This window comes from Nicotiana tabacum, chromosome 3 (assembly GCF_000715075.1).
Source record: "Nicotiana tabacum cultivar K326 chromosome 3, ASM71507v2, whole genome shotgun sequence".
Lineage (NCBI taxonomy): Eukaryota > Viridiplantae > Streptophyta > Magnoliopsida > Solanales > Solanaceae > Nicotiana > Nicotiana tabacum.
This window is the reverse complement of record NC_134082.1, coordinates 208,026,609-208,043,073: the sequence shown is the minus strand read 5'-3', so window position 1 is coordinate 208,043,073 and position 16,465 is coordinate 208,026,609. Positions and strand designations below refer to the sequence as shown.

Here is a 16,465-nt window from a genome sequence, read left to right as displayed (position 1 = left end):
CAATGTTAAGTGAAGAGATCAGAGAACTTAGGGCACTTCTGAGCAAAAAAAAAAGAATATGCAGGAGAATTGGTACAAAGCTTGACTCAAGCTCAAGCTGATTTAAGAACCTCTTCTAATAAAGTACGTGCTTTAGAGAGTTCTCATGCCTCCCTTCGTGTTTCTGTTGATTCAACCTTAGCTGAAAACGAAGAGCTAAAGAAGGAGCTTGCTGTGTGGGAGAAAGATTATGAAACTCTCGAAGATAAGTTAGACTTGGAAGTGAGTTGGGCTTTTCTGAACTCTCGTCGTGATGCTTTAACTGAGGCCAGTCAAGAAAACTTTGATTTGGAATCAGAATTGGCAAAAGTTTTAGACGCTATTGAAAAGACTCAACAACCACTTGACTTTACTTCTCCGGTGATTGAGACTCCCGTGGCTGAAAAACCTGCAAATGAAGAAGCTACGACTGAAGCTCTAGAAGTTGAAAACGTTGCAGCTCAAGTTCCCGAGGGTGAAACTTTCATGACTCAGTCAACAGAAGCTGAAGCTTCTGTGACTTTTGCTGCCCTCGCTGATCCTATCACTTCAAGTCAAGCTGACACCGCACATGTTGCTTCTTCAGAAGTTGATACCATGCCTATGGTTGTTCCTGAAAACGAAGCTAATATCACAACTTCTGATATTACAGCACCTCAATGACCAGTTTATGTTTCTGAACTTGTCTTTATATTTTTCTTTTTTTGAATGGTGGTTTATCCCTTGGTTAGTTTTTAAGGGATTTTTGGAAAAAGTCCTCAGTTATCATGATGGGGTACTTGTATAAACATTTTGTTGACTAAATTTCTACTTAGTCTTTTTAATTATATTGAGAAGTTTTTCCAGTACTTTTATATGTTCTATTCTTGCCTTTTTCATTTCTTTAGGACTTAAAGAATAGTTTAGCATTTTTATCCTCTGAAAATGCTTTATGATTATTCTCATAACTTATTAAAATGAGGTTTATAAAAGAAGACCCTTTTATATTTATCGACACTTAATGAAGAAGACGTCTCAACTTCATAATGGTGTTATAATACGATGAAAAGAAATAGGAACACACATGTTTTGTTTGAAATAACTTTGACAAGTTTTTATTCATGAACTTTGACAAGTTGTTTGAATAATACATTACATGTGTTTGAAATACATCTATAACTTTCTCGTAACTATTTTTCTTGTAATAGATTTTTACAAAATAAAAATAAATCATACAAGGTTTCTTCTTATAACCTGTTTCAGTACACAGTCATGACCCTATTTTTATATGTATTAAATAAATATAGTTATAAAATTAATTACACACATAAAAGTAAATAACGAAAATTTAAAATAAAATTAAAACTCAATATATTAAAAATAAATGAGAGAAATCTGAGAAATAGTCATGCAAGATAAAGTCAACTTAAATTTTATGAGTAATAGAAAACTATATTTATTTTATTATATTACTGTAGTAAGTTACTAAAAATTTTATGTCATAATTTAATAATGCTAACTAACGGATAATACAACTAAAATAAGCAAGGAACAAAAAAAAATATAAATTTTAGAAAAAATATAGAAATATAAGACTTATAAGTACAATTATGATGAGATAATTTGTACATATAATCATAATTGAAACTGTCACGACCCAAAATTTGTTAAAGGTCGTGATGGCGCCGGACACCACTCTCAGACAAGCCAACACTAAATAGTTAATTAAATTCTCATTTTTATATTCTTGAAATCATAAATTTCCTTCAATTTTAACTAGTAAAAGATGAACTTCACATATTAAATAATAATATTTTCCACTTTTGATGAGTTTTCAATGTCTTTGCCTTATGTTTCTTATGTTTTGATGATCTAACAAACTTATTGTCAAGAACTAGATAAAAAACCTCACCCACCTGGTGTACTCTTCAAATGAACAATGTTCAGTCTAATCTCCAGCAAGTTAGTGAACAACAACACAACAGGGACCTGGTCCCTTGGGGTTCTCCGACAGAAGTACAAGTCAACTGTACAAATGGAACATAACAGCAGATAGTGACTATCTGCAACTGTTACAAAGAGGAACACAACAGGGACCTGGTCCCTTAGGGTTTTCTGACAGAAGTACAAGTCAACTATATAGCTGGAATGTTACTGCAGAACGTGAATGTCCGCAACTGTACACGCGATAGTGCAACAGACAGTGCAACAGTCACTTCTCATTAGGAAGAAGCGTGCGTCAAGATTTGGCATCACCATTGTGATGTCTTTTGTAGTATAACAACCTGGTGCAAGGCACAACACTTCACTTGAGCATTCAGTGATATTCTCTCAAGCATTAAAGTCACTGGTGTGTCAAGAACAAGAAGACAACTCCACTATAGGATCAGTTTCACAATGAGTCTATGTATATCTATAGTTGAGTTGTAATCTTGTTATTTGTTCTTCATTGTAACTCCTATCTTGCTTTCTTAGAAGCCTTGTTTTAGGAAATCCAAAATCCGTAAACTTCTAAGTTTATGTTGTGACTAAGTTTAGTCATAAGTTTAAAGCCTTTGTAACTAGAGAGTCACAAAGTGTCTTGTGATAAGAGTATCACATGTTAGTTAAGTTGAATCCTTTGTAGTAGAGGTATTACAAAGTGGCTTGTAATAGTAAGATTACAAGTTAGTGAAGTTGAAAGCCTACAAGGGTAGGTCGTGGTTTTTGTCCCCTTATGTGGGATTTTTTCACGTAAAAATCTTGTGTCTCATTTATTTTCAGTTTTACTAGCATTCTCAGCATAACCTTATAGAGGACCAGGTACTCTACTATTTGGTGGACTCATATAAACTAACAATTGGTATCAGAGCAGGTTCTTTCTAAAAGGCTAATACCTAGAAAGGATCTCAATGGCTGCTCTACCCAACTTTGAGGAAGGACAATCAACCTACAAACCTCCTTGATTCAATGGTCAATACTACGGTTGGTGGAAGACTCGCATGCATAATTTTATAATGGCTGAAGATTCAGAACTATGGGACATCATCTGTGATGGTCCATATTTTCCTATAAAAAAAACTTGAAGAAACTGGACCAATGGTGCCGAAAGACAGAAAAGAGTACAACGACATTGACAGAAAAGCCGTCGAAAAGAACTATGGCGCCAAGAAAATCTTGGTGTGTGGCATAGGACCCGATGAGTACAACAGAGTCTCAGCTTGTGATACTGCTAAAGAAATATGGGAAGTATTGCAAACCGCACATGAAGGGACTACTCAGGTTAAACAGTCCAAGATCGATATACTCACCACAGAGTATGAGCTCTTTAGGATGAAGGATGATGAGTCTATACAGGATATGCATACCAGATTCACCTCCATCATAAATGAGCTTTATTCACTTGGAGATATTATTCCCAGAAACAAGCTTAAGGAAAATCCTAAGTGTTCTACCTGGTTCTTGGGAAAGTAAGGTTAATGCCATCACTGAAGCTAAAGATCTACAAACTCTAACCATGGACGAATTGATTGGTAATTTGAAGACATACGAGATGAAAAGAAAGAAAAATAGTGAAAAGAGAGAGCCGAAGAAGGAAAAGAACCCGGTACTCAAGGCTGAAAGCAGTGACTCAAGTGATAAAAATAGTGATATGGCCTATCTTACTAAAAGATTTCAAAAGATGGTTCGTAGAAATGGTGGTATACCAAAGAGGGGCAGTTCAAGTAAGGCAAGGAACAATGATCTTTGTCATAGGTGTGGAAAGACAAGGCATTTCATCAAAGACTACCCACTCATGAAACAGGAGCAACACAAACAAAATCCTAACAAAGCAGTAAAAAGGAACCTGGTTCCAGACAAACGATTCAATCAAAAAAGTGCAGCTGACAATATTGTGAAGCGGGCTCTTGCTGCTTGGGGAGACTCCTCCAGTGAATCAGAAAGGGAACCAGATACAGAAAATAGTTCCATGATGGCAGTGGAAACTGAAGCAATGAAGTATGACTCACTGTTCGCGCTAATGGCTCAGTCTGATGAGGATGAAGAAGATGAAGATGATGAGGTAAATTTCAGGGATTTTCAGAGAAATCTAAAATCCTACTCTTCTAAGAATTTAAGGTCATTAGCAAATGTTCTAATTGATGCTTATTATAGCCTTGATAATGATAAGGAGATCCTGACCATAGAACTAGGAGAAGCTGAACAATCGAGAGATGATTTGGTGGTCTGTGTAGTGGACCTAAATGAGACCATAGTTAATCTTGAAAAAGAAAAAGAATCTCTAAATGAAAAAATAACTAGTGTAGAAAAAAAAAAGATGATCTGATGGTAGTGGTCTTTGACTTGAAGGAAACAATATAAGGTCTCAGTAATGAGAAACACACTCTAGAAGAAAAACTTTCAGCCACTAAGCAAGAGAGGGATGATTTTTTGGTGATAATCACTGACCTAGAGGAAACCATTGAGGGACTCAATAGAGAACATAGGACTGTGAGTCTTGGGAAATGGAATGAAGTAGCTAGTGAGACACACATCAAGCTTGAACATGAATTAAATAATGTGAAAACTAGTCTATGTGGTGAACTTGAGAAAAATCGGCAACTTCAAGCTGAATTGGAGAAAGTAAAAATTAAGCTTGAGAAATCTCTGAAGTGGACCTGGTCCTCAGATGCTATCATTGTCATGTATTTAAATAATAGTGAAAACAGGTAGGGAATCGGGTTTCAAAGGAAGAAAATTCCTTACAACCCTCACAGCAAGTACGTCACTATTCCTAATAGCTGGTTGTGTACCCACTGTGGGAACAATGGGCACTTCAAAGAAAATTGCCAGGCCAGGGTTCAATCTGTTCAGAAAACCAAAGTGTTTACTGAAAAAGTGACTACTATCAAGGGACTAGGTGTCGGTCATCACCTGCATGGAGTAGAAAAGCCCTTATCCATCTATTTTATCATAACAAGGGACCCAAACTAGTTTAGGTTCATAAATCTAACCTATAATGTGCATGTGCAGGGAACAGTGAGAGAAAGCGGACTACAATAAACCATGGAAAATGGATGCTCAAAGCACGTGACTGGAAGAACCATAGATTGTTTCTCACTGAAAGCCCTGCAGGAAGGGAATGTACCCCATGAAAAAGGAAAGGGTACATTCTCAGTGCTGGAAAAGTTGGAAAATCTCCTTGTCACTCAAATTGAGAATGTGTACTGTGTGGATGGCCTGAAGTACAGTCTCCTGAGTGTCTCTCAAATCTGCGATAAAGGGAATAAAGAGTTCTTATCAATAGTGTGCATAGGTACCAATCTGGTAACTGGGAAAGTGGTCTTAGTGGCCAAAAGAAACAAGAACATCTATGTTGCTGACTTTAAATCTTTACAAGCTGGTGATATGAGATGCTTGAAGTCAGTTGATAATGATGCAAAACTTTGGCATGGAAGATCTGGGCAAGCAAGCTTCTCACTTCTGAATAAATTGATTCAGAAGGACCTGGTTCGCGGTCTGTCAAATTCAAGATTCACCTAGACACGGGTTCTTAGAACAAAGGATAGGACTTTCGAGGTGTTTTAGGGACTTTGTCAAGAAGATCCAAGTGAAGATAAAATTGAAGGCAGTATGCATCAGATCTGACCACAGGACTGAATGTGACAACGCCAAATTTGATGAGCTTGTAACAAAATAGAATCACACACAACTTCTCAGCACCAAGGACTCCACAGCAAAATGGTGTTGCTGAAAGAAAGAACAAAACTCTGGAAGACATGGCATGGACAATGCTCATCGATAGTGGAATCGCCAAGAAAATTCTGGGCAAAAGCAATAAACTCTGCTTGCTACTTGGTGAACAAGTGTATGATCAGCTCCCTCCTAAACAAAATCCACTATGAGCTGCCAAATGGAAGAGAACCAAGGACAACTTATTTGAGAGTCTTTTTGAATAAAAATGCCATGGTTTCAACAATAGAAAGGACCAGCTTGGGAAGTTTGATGCAAAAGGCGATGAAGGAATCCTTCTGGGATACTCCCCACAAAGCAAAAGCCACAAAGTCTACAACAAAATAGCATACTAGTGGAAAGAAGTGTTCATGTGCTATTCAACGAGACACCTTCTTCTAACAAAGGAGGAAACATTAATGATCAATATAATGAACCATGTCTGGCACCTGGGAAATATCTGAGGTTTCAAATGGGAAGGCTGATATGATGAGTAAGATGAAGAAGACAGGTGAAAGACAATGCAACATTCTCTTCCACTTCTCATAAGGAACTTGGTACTTCAATTACTACTATTGAAACTGAAGAAAGAGTGGAGATGCAGTGCAAGGTACTCCACAAGTAACATAACAAGGAGTGCAGGGAAATCCAATTAACCTACCAAGTTCCTCTACCAATCAAACCTCAGTCCCAAACTAGAAACACAAAAGCTCCCATCTACCTGATAACATGATCACTCCTCTTCATTCTAGTGTTAGACAAGAATCAAAAATTCAAAAAAAAAATTGTCCCTTCTGTATTTCCATTCCAGAATAGAATTCAATGTCAAGTCCCAAGGAGTCCTACTTGAAGGCTGCCAAAAGAAGTGTGAGATACCTAAAGGCACAGTTATGAACTGCGAAAGAAGAGCTACTAAAAATTTTTTCAAAAACAAATGTTCGGGCATCAGGTTCTTGTACCACAGGTTAGTAGTAATGTGCTTGTTCTGCATGCCTTCTCAAAATGCTAACAAAATTAACTCAATTGCCACATCATCCGACTCTTCAAAGTCTGCATGTCATGTCTTGTCTTCAAATCCCTTCATCCTCTTTGCACGATAACATTTTCCCACAAACCTACCACCGTTTTCAGAACTATTCAGAACATGTTTCTCTTTCTTCTCATCATTAGTCTTTTTTTCAATAAAACTTTCTTTGTCCCTCACAGCAAGTCATGAACCTTCGTCTCTTTTGTATAGCTGTGATCCTCTCCTCATCTCTTTCTCTCACTCTACTTGTCTTCCAAATACTCCTATAATGGCAATCGGACGATCACTTCCTTCTCCCACCATCAACACCACTCCCACTTCCCTATCATCCTTAAAATCATCCCTAGAGATTCACTATTCCACTCCTTCCAATACTACTGTATCCACACCCGGTTCCTCCTCTTTTCTTATAGGCTTTCCTTTTCTGATAAACCCTGTTTTCCTCTCATGTAATAAAAACTCTATGTCTCGTCATTCCAGTGATCTCATCAAAGAACACTCAGGGGGTTTCACCTCTCAAGTGTCAGAAGTTTCTGAGGATGATCCTGATTAGTATCTGAACTCCTCCATTTTGGACTTAGTGATTCTCACAGAGCTACCAGAAAAGGAAGCAGCGTATAACATCATAGCTATCACTGCTGAGAGTCTAATGAATGAAGGAGCATATCTTTCGTCTAAGTATCAGGGGGAAGAAACTCCATTACCAAGCGATGTAAGAACCATAGTACTCCTTGAGTCTTTGGCTCATGAGACGTTCCCAGAAAGACCTACTGAAGAACCTAATTCTCTTCCAGGCAAACCCACTTCTACACCTCCTGATCACCCTAAGCTCTTAGAATCCTCCTCCAAGTCACCCACTATCAGGTCACAGCAGAAAGAGGGTTTTGAGTCTACATTGCAGAAAAGTAAGAGGAGTGCCAAGACAAGGAAAAAGAGGTTGATGAATCAAGGGGAACTTGTTACTGACAAGAATGTTCCAATAAGTGGGATTGAAAAAAATACTCCAAAGGAACCTGGTTCCTTAGTGAAACAATCTATAAAAGCTCAAAAGTCGGTGGATAAAGCTTTCGATGAAACTATTGAGAAATGAAATGGTGCATTCGTGAAGGGCAGCAGCAAGTCTAAGAAGAGTCTAGTTGAGCAAGCCACATCTGAAGATGATACTATCGGGCTAGTAAGCTACAAAGAAAAGTCTGTTGAAGGATCTAGCAAACAAAAAACGGGAAACTGTTAGAGAACCTGGTGCTCTGAGGACCATGCCCAGTGATAGTGGTCTTTGGCAGCAGATATTAAGAACTCAGAAAGTCTTATAGAGCCCCGAGTAGTTTACCGGACAAATTGAGGTAGTACATTTGACCCAGCAATTTCAGAAATGGCCGATATGAGATAAATTCTGGAGATAGTGGAATTTCAGCAATAGGAGCACTTATTTCAAGGGAGCATGCCTCTGGTGTACGAAGATGCAGTGCAAACTTTCTACGCATCTCTCTTCACTGTTGAGGGGGATCAATTTGTGCGCTAGTAAATAGAGTAGACATTGTACTCGACGCTTCAGCATTGGGAAAGGTTCTCAGAATTCCATGTGAAGGAATGTCCTCAGTCAAAGGTATCTGTGGTGTCAACTTTATGAGAGCTATCATGAAAGAGCAAGCTATTCAGCAGGGGGAACAGGTGCGTAAGAAGGTATTACTTCCTGTGTATCAGCTTCTTTTTGAACTGGTCAATAAGGTGCTCTTACCTCGTTCTGAGAGATGGTCCATTGTTACAAAATCGGATATGATCTTAATAGAGGCACTTGATGAGTTTATCCCAATAAATCTGCCAGCAATCATGATAGATCATATGCAAAAGGTGAAAATATTTAAAGGTGGGAATCATGGGCTACCATATGGTTTTCTCCTCACTCAAGTGTTCAGATATTACAATGTCCCCTTGGGTAATCCCAGAGTAGGCACACGCAAGAAAACCTTCTCTAAAACCACTCTGGAAGAATGTGAGTGTGTAGAAAGAGTTGGTGGAATCATCTCGATAATTTCTCAGCTGATCAATGCTCAAAACGCAGCTTCTAAAGAGATCAGAAGGTTAAGGGCGCAAAACGCCATACTAGAAACTCATCTCAGTCAAGCAGTTAAAGGACCCGATTCCATTAATGAATAAGTTGCCCATATGAAAAAGGGAAATGATAAGCTTCGTGCAAAACTACTTGAAGAACAACTGTCTGCAAATGCCCGATTGGACCTGGTTCTCAAAACCATTGTTGTCTCCTCTTCCAAGCCTCCCTCTTCTAGTGCCCCCTAGGATCCTCTCAGTGGCCAGCTCTTTTTCTTTGCTCTAAATATTTTGTGGCTGTTGTTTTCTTTTTGTTGTCTTTTTGTGATAGGCATGCTGGATTTCACCACTACTACTCCTGTTTTGCTCAGTCCATTGTTAATATTAATGAAACAGCTCCTCTTTTTGCATGAACAATGCTGCCTTCCTCTAGCTTTTTTTTCTGTCATGTTGTATGCACATGTGTGGCATGAGTTGCTTGTGTTGGACTTATTTATGCTAATTGCCTGCTTGTGTATCTTTTTAATGATGCCAAAAGGGGGGAAAAGTAAGGTCATGAGGGTCAGGGAGTCAGGAGGAACTTGCTGCAAATATAAAGGGATCTCATTAACTGATTAAGGGGGAATCAAAAGCAAAAGGGTCAGGGGGAACATGTGTAGTTTCTAGTACCTTATCTGGCTATCTCTGCTCTAAACAAATACCATCACTGCCTAAGTTTTTCATCATCAAAAAGGGGGAAATTGATAGGTTTTCAATATCTTTGCCTTATTCTTCTTATGTTTTGATGATCTAACAAACTTATTGTCAAGAACCAGATAAAGAACCTCACCCACCTAGTGTACTCTACAAATGAACAATGTTCAGTCTGATCTCCAGCAAGTGAGTGAACAACCACGCACCAAGAACACAATAGGGACCTGGTCCCTTGGGGTTCTCCGACAGAAGTACAAGTCAACTGTACAGATGGAATATAACATCAGATAGTGACTATCCGCAACTGTTACATAGAGGAACACAATAGGGACCTGTCCCTTAGGGTTCTCTAACAGAAGTACAAGTCAACTATACAGTTGGAACGCAACTGCAGAATGTGACTACCCGCAATTGTACCCACGGCAGTGCAGCAGATAGTGCAGCAGTCACTTCTCATTGGGAAGAAGCGTATACCAAGATTTGACAACAAGGGGGAGCCATAATATTTGCCCTCAACCGGATATTATGATGCGAATCCCGCCCGATATTAAATGTGGATCGATATTTACCGAAAAAGAAGATTTTTACCTTATTTAGACTTGTATTAGGATTGAAATTCTCCTACATATAAAGGGAAGAATTTTTTCACTTTAACAGGTTTTTGACACGCATATAAAAGTAATAAAAGCTCATTTTTATCTTCTAGCTATTATTCGAAGTGTTCTTCAGTTACTCTCTTCTTTAATCGCAACCGAGCTCATATCGAGGGTTCGATCGAGGCCGAATTTCGGTGTTTAACTTGAGACCAGACTTGATTGTTAAATTACGATTGGTTTGATAGTTCTTATCTCTTTGATTTAATAACTTTTTATTCTTATGTCATTCGTATTGAATTAAATCATGTATCCTTTAAACCGCGTACAAATTTAATTGTTACTCATTTTTAAGGGTAAACGCTAATTGCTGAACTGATGTTTATTTTGGGCACAATTCAGCAACTCTTTCCCTATGCTCTTTGCAAACGCATCAAATATTTGTGGAGCCGATTGACCAATTTCTTCTACCTTTATGTCCAAATTACCATTGATGAATATTCGACAAAAGAACAAGAAACGGACTATCTACTCCAACGACTATGGGGATAATTGGTATTGGAATGGTAAAGGTATGTGGAGAGACATTAATTTTGAGCATCCTGCAACATTTGATACTCTAGTTGTGGACCCTAAGAAGAAGGAGGAAACAATTATCGATCTCATTACTTTAAGCAAAGGGAAGGACTATTATTCCAAGGTTGGTAAGGCTTGGAAGCGCAGCTATCTTCTTTATGGTCCGCCGGGGATAGGAAAATCAACAATGATTGCAGCTATCCCTAACTTCTAACTTCTTGAATTATGATATATGATCTTGAGCTCACATTTGTTAAGGACAACTCGGGGCTTAAGAAGTTGCTCATGGAAACAACAAGCAAGTCTATTATTGTAATTGAAGACATTGATTGCTCTATTGATCTCACTGGCAAGAGAAAGAAGAAAAAGAAGAAAAATGAGGAACAGCTACCAAAGATTAGAAAGAAGACTCGGACTTGGCTACAGAAAAAGAAAGTGAAAATAAGGAAACTGGCAAACTTACACTTCCAAGACTGTTGAATTTCATTGATGGAATATGGTCAGCTTGTGTTCAAGAGAGGCTAATCTTATTTACAACCAATCATAATTAAGGACAAACTTGATCCATCTCTCATACGCCGAGGACGGATGGACATGCACACTGATGTCATACTGTAGATATGAAGCATTCAAAGTGTTGGCTAAGAATTACTTAGATATTAAAACACACCCTCTCTTCCAACAAATTCAAGGTTTACTAGAGGAAATAAACATGAGTCCATGCAATGTTGCAGAGAACTTGGTGCCCAAAAACTCCTCAGGAATGTCTGAGATTTGCTTGGAGAACTTAATCCATGTTTTGAAGAAATCCAAGAAAACATCCAGTTTGAATTCCCAGAAAAACAAAAAGTTCCCCACAAAATTGGTCAAACCATATGGCCGTCTCAGAAGGTTTTTGAATAATTCTTCACGTCTAATAACTTCAACTAGTCCTACTTTCCTTTTTTTCTTCTCGGAAAATGACCAAAACTACCCTCAAACTATTCGATATGGTACAAATATGTCATCCGTCCATCTATTGAGTCGTAAGGGCATAAGTGAGCCTGAAAGATAACGATGGTGACTTTTTTGGCTCAATAAATAAACGGAGGGCATATTTGTACAAAATCAAATAGTCTGATGACATTTTTGGCCATTTTCCCTTTTTTCTCTGCGGCTGCGGGGTGTATTATTTTTCCATGTATACTGTTAGTGTTTATATTAACTAGAACTAAATATTGCACATACATTTTTTTTCCATGTATCGTGCATTCTATTTTAATGTTATACTTGTTTTAATATAGGAAAAATGACATTATACAGCCGTTATCAAAATAATAGCCAACCTCTCTCTTTTTCCATGTATCATGCATTTTACTTTAATATTACTCATTTTTATATAGGGAAAATGACACTGTATAGTCATTCTTAAATAATCGTCGAAAAAATATAGTATATATATACACACATTTATGTATGTTATAAACAAAAAAATATATAAATTTTATATACTTTTATGGTACTAAATATAATTAGTTTCGGCCTGTCACTTAAAAGTGGTCGTTGCCCTTTATTAATTAATATAAATAGGTAACTGAAGAAAACTTTAAGTTGGGTCATGTACTAATGCAGAGCCAGTGGGCATTAAATGAAGGGAAAATGACTATGTATAGCCGTTGTAAAAATAATAGCTGAAAAAAATGTATAAAATTTATATATTTTTTGTATATATATACATTTTGTATGTTATATACAAAATTATACGAGTTTTATACACTTTTTCGGCTACCAAATATAAATAGTTTTTGGCGTGGGCTAAAAGTGATAATACCTCTTAAATGAATGTTCTGAAAGATTGGGCCTTCATGTTTGGCTCTCAACCCATTTGTTTAAATGCAGCGAATTAGTAAAAATAGCACGGGCTAGCCAGTTTTCGGACTGGTCATTGAAAAATAATCAGCATTTATAAAGTCATTGAAAAATAGCCACTATTTTGCTGCAACACGGAAAGTTCCAGCACAATATACTGGAGATTGGTCACCTTTGTATGAACTTCCAGCATATTATGTTGGAACTCCAACATGCGGAAAGTTCCAGCATAATATACTAGAGATTGGAGCACTTGTGTATGAACTTCCAGTATATTATGATGGACTGGTATATTATATTGGAACTCCAGTATAATAATATATTGGAACTCCAGTATAATAATATACTGGAGTTCCAGTATATTATGCTGGAATATTTTCCGGATTTTGAACAGTGTTTTCGTTCAAATTTATCTTTACATAAAAAGTTGCTAAATTTTGATTATTTTTAAAATTGTGGCTATTTTTCGATGATCACTTGTATATTTGGCTATTTTTAAATTTCGATGTTATCATAAACGACTAACAGCTGGACTTAGTCAATTCAACAGTCGAAAATAAACCAAGTACTAATTATTTATGTTTTGGCAAAGATACTTCTTTTAAGAAAATATAATGTTTTGGTTAATTATGTCTAACAATATTTTGGACTTCCCCCATACGAGTCATAGGGAAGAAGAAAAAAGAGGAAGAAATTAAGATGAAATGGAAGGATGACCAGGAAGCCAAAGTCTTTTGGTCTAAGAAAATGTGAAATTGAAAGAAGTATTCAAATGTGTCCACGTGACACATGCAATAGACCAAAGACTATTCGACTCTCAGATGCATACTCATTCAAGCTCGTGGGTTGACTAATTGACTTAACAATTTGGAAATGTACTTAAATTTGGCTATAAATTAGCTGGAAATGGAGGGTTTGTGTACTTCTCATCATATTTCATTAGTCATTGAAGCAGGAAAAAAAGAAGAGATTGAGGGGATCTTGTCGCTGGAGAGATGGCACTTAGCATTCAATTGGTAAAATGCCAAAAATGGAACCTAAGTGCCTCTGTCTTTCGACACGATGCCCACAATTTCTGTTGCATATATAATTCATACATGCTAGGAAAGATAAAAGTCTGAGTATGATACATCAACCATCTACTCAATACGATTTTGTAATGGCTTCATTTTCTGGTTCAGTAAGGTCAGGACTATGGTTTTAATTTCTCCTTCATTTGGCTGCTGCAACTCTTCCTTTTGCTTGTGTATATATCGGAGGCAATGTGTTTGTTTCTACATTTCTTACTTTATTATTTTATACTCTAGGTTCCACAATAGGTGTCTTTATTGATCCTTGCAACTATAGATCTTGGGTCCATTGCAGGTCCTTTTTAATCATCCTCTTATCATTTTCAGCACTATTGAGAAATATAATGCTGGAAAAATACTATTCTTTCGGTGTATAAGGCTTAATTCATCTAATTAATTATTTCTCTTTTTGTGATTTGAATAACAATTTCTTAATTGTTTGACTACACATAATGTACAATAAAATCTTTTATAGTTGAAAGTACTTTTTAGAAGAATTCAAATTTCGTACTAAAAAGAGCTCTTTTTCAAAAAAAAAAAAAAAAAATACAAACCTCTTTCTCCCTGTCATTTTTGTTGAAAGTGAAATCCTTTGACTGATAATGATATCTTAAAGTTAGTCCTTTCATTGTGGAAACTGGTTTTAGCAATTGCCCCTCTAGATAAAAAAGGAAATCAGATGTAGAATGTAGCCTCAATTTTGATTCTGTGACCAAGCATTTAATAAAGTAGATCCTGTCGCATATATAGTAGCCATTTTCCTATGACGCACAATGACTAATTCAACTTTTAGACGTTGTGAATTTTGATTTAGAAAGTGCAGATTCTAAAAGACACATCAGATTTTATCTATATTCTTTTCGTCATGCACATATATGATTCCAGCTGGATGCTGTGAGAGTCTTGCCAAATCTGCAAACTCAGCTTTGAAATAGTCTTTACATTGGAAGGTTTGATCTTTTTCAAGACCCTTAGCTCATTAACGGCAATTTCTGTATTAATTACTATATTTAATCATGCAGGTAGAGGAAATAATAAAGAGTACGGTTTGGTACATAGGGGTGGGCATGGCTAATGAATTTATTTTATGCTTCTAGACTTACTACATGCAAGACTATTAGCAAAGTGTTTCGTTTCTTTACGTTTGGTCGTTAATTTGCCCATTAGACGTTGATTTTCCATTATAAAATAGAAGTGGTTAGTAGGAGAGATCTGGTCCAGGCACTTAGCTTATACTCCCTCCGGTATATGAGTGATTTTTTGACTGTTTTCACACATATTAAGAAATTCACCTTTTAACATTAATTAACAATAAAATTGACCAAATTAACCTTTACTATCTCTTCACATAAACACTCCTAACACATACTCCAATATTAATTACTCCAAGGGCAATGTAGGAAAAAAATAATTAATTCATTTTTGAAATCTGAAAAAATCACTTATTTTGGACCACAAGAAAAAAGTCAAAAAATCACTTATTTTGGACCGGAGGGAGTATTAAATATATTCATAGCGTCGGTAGACAACTCACCTACTATATTTATTTCAATATTTTAAGTCCTAATATTTAATCTTGTTATTGTAGCTCCACCCAACTATTTAATAATTTGGTTATTTTACCAACCGGTTGGTTAATATGGTTGTAGACAATAAATTTGCGTCGAGAAAATAAAATCAAGACCGAAAATATCGTAACAATCGTAGTATTTTATTTCAAATATTTTGAGTGTTACAATCTCTATGAAATTCTTCTTTTCAGTAGTAAATAAATTCAAGGGCCTTTGAGCTTGATCTTGAATATGTATTTGTTGCCTCGAACGATGATCTTGTTCTTGAGCTTGAGCTTGAGCTTGATTGCTTGAACTTGACCTTGATTTGTTCTTCGTTCTTGAAATTGAACTTGATTTCTTCTTCGTTCTTGAGCTTGGAATTGATTTCTTGAACTTGAGGCTTGAAGCTTGAAACTTGTGGAGGAATTTGCAGTGTTTGATCCACGAGCTCTTTCTTGCTTCTTGTTATAACTTCTGGTCTCTTTTTTTAGGAAGACTCATATTTATAGTTGTGGAAGGGAGGAGTTGTGATAAGAACAAACTCTTTCCGACCAATCAAATTGAAGTGTGACATGGCCGCATTTGATTGGCAAGAACATGTCACTTGCACACGTGGCGCGATTTCATTGGCCTTTTAGTGTGACTGGGCATGCCTTGTCATTGTGACATGTGGCATGGTCCTATTGGCTCTTCCGCTTGACTTGGCGCGCCACGTCATTTGACACGTGGCACCAAACTGGGCCTTTAGGAAGATGTCATTTTGGGTTTAATGAAGTGGGCTCATCACTTTAGCCCAATTAAATGGACTGGTCCAATGGATTAAGGCTTATTTATTTAATCCATATATATTGGACTTATATAATTAATTCAATCATATTAGCCCATAATATTTATTTGGACCAATATATCTTGAATTTAAAATATAGACCAAATTAATTTTATGGATTTAAATCCAATAAATTTTGTATGCCTACAAATGCCCCTACTTCAAGACTTTTCAAAATATCAACTTATTGACTTCTAAAAGATGATGCTTGAAGTACCATGCTTAAACGATCTCCAAGCTTTCCAACCTGAACTGATTTATTCTTTTAATCTATAATCCATGTCAAGACTTTAATTTGTAATGAACATTCCATATAAGCAAATAGCACAGTGAGAGATAAGTTCATTAGACAAAGTGAGTCATGGCAACTTTAAGTTAAATCTGCAACGCAGTTAAGGTCAAGTGACCAAAGACTACAAAAAATATTATTTTAATATTAAGCTTGGCCTCCAAATGTGCTTTCATTTGCAAAGAATTGACGCAAATTATCGTGACTACTTCAAATAACTTGACTATGAGACTTAAAAGCTAATTGCCACATT

At 36.6% G+C, this 16,465-nt stretch overlaps 1 protein-coding gene and 1 pseudogene across 1 annotated transcript; both read left to right on the top strand.

Moving 5' to 3' along the window:
- Positions 1 to 3,075: 3,075 nt before the first annotated feature.
- LOC142178893 (uncharacterized) lies at positions 3,076 to 3,450 on the top strand. Its single transcript, XM_075248685.1, has one exon. It carries the CDS (start codon positions 3,076 to 3,078, stop codon positions 3,448 to 3,450), a length of 375 nt encoding a protein of 124 aa, XP_075104786.1.
- Positions 3,451 to 10,543: 7,093 nt separating this feature from the next.
- On the top strand, positions 10,544 to 11,680 carry LOC142178888 (AAA-ATPase At3g28540-like; annotated as a pseudogene).
- The last annotated feature ends 4,785 nt before the right edge of the window (positions 11,681 to 16,465 follow it).

Excerpts from the sequence above, each read along its gene's own strand:
- LOC142178893 (XM_075248685.1), top strand. The coding sequence starts at position 3,076 with ATGGTGCCGAAAGACAGAAAAGAGTACAACGACATTGACAGAAAAGCC.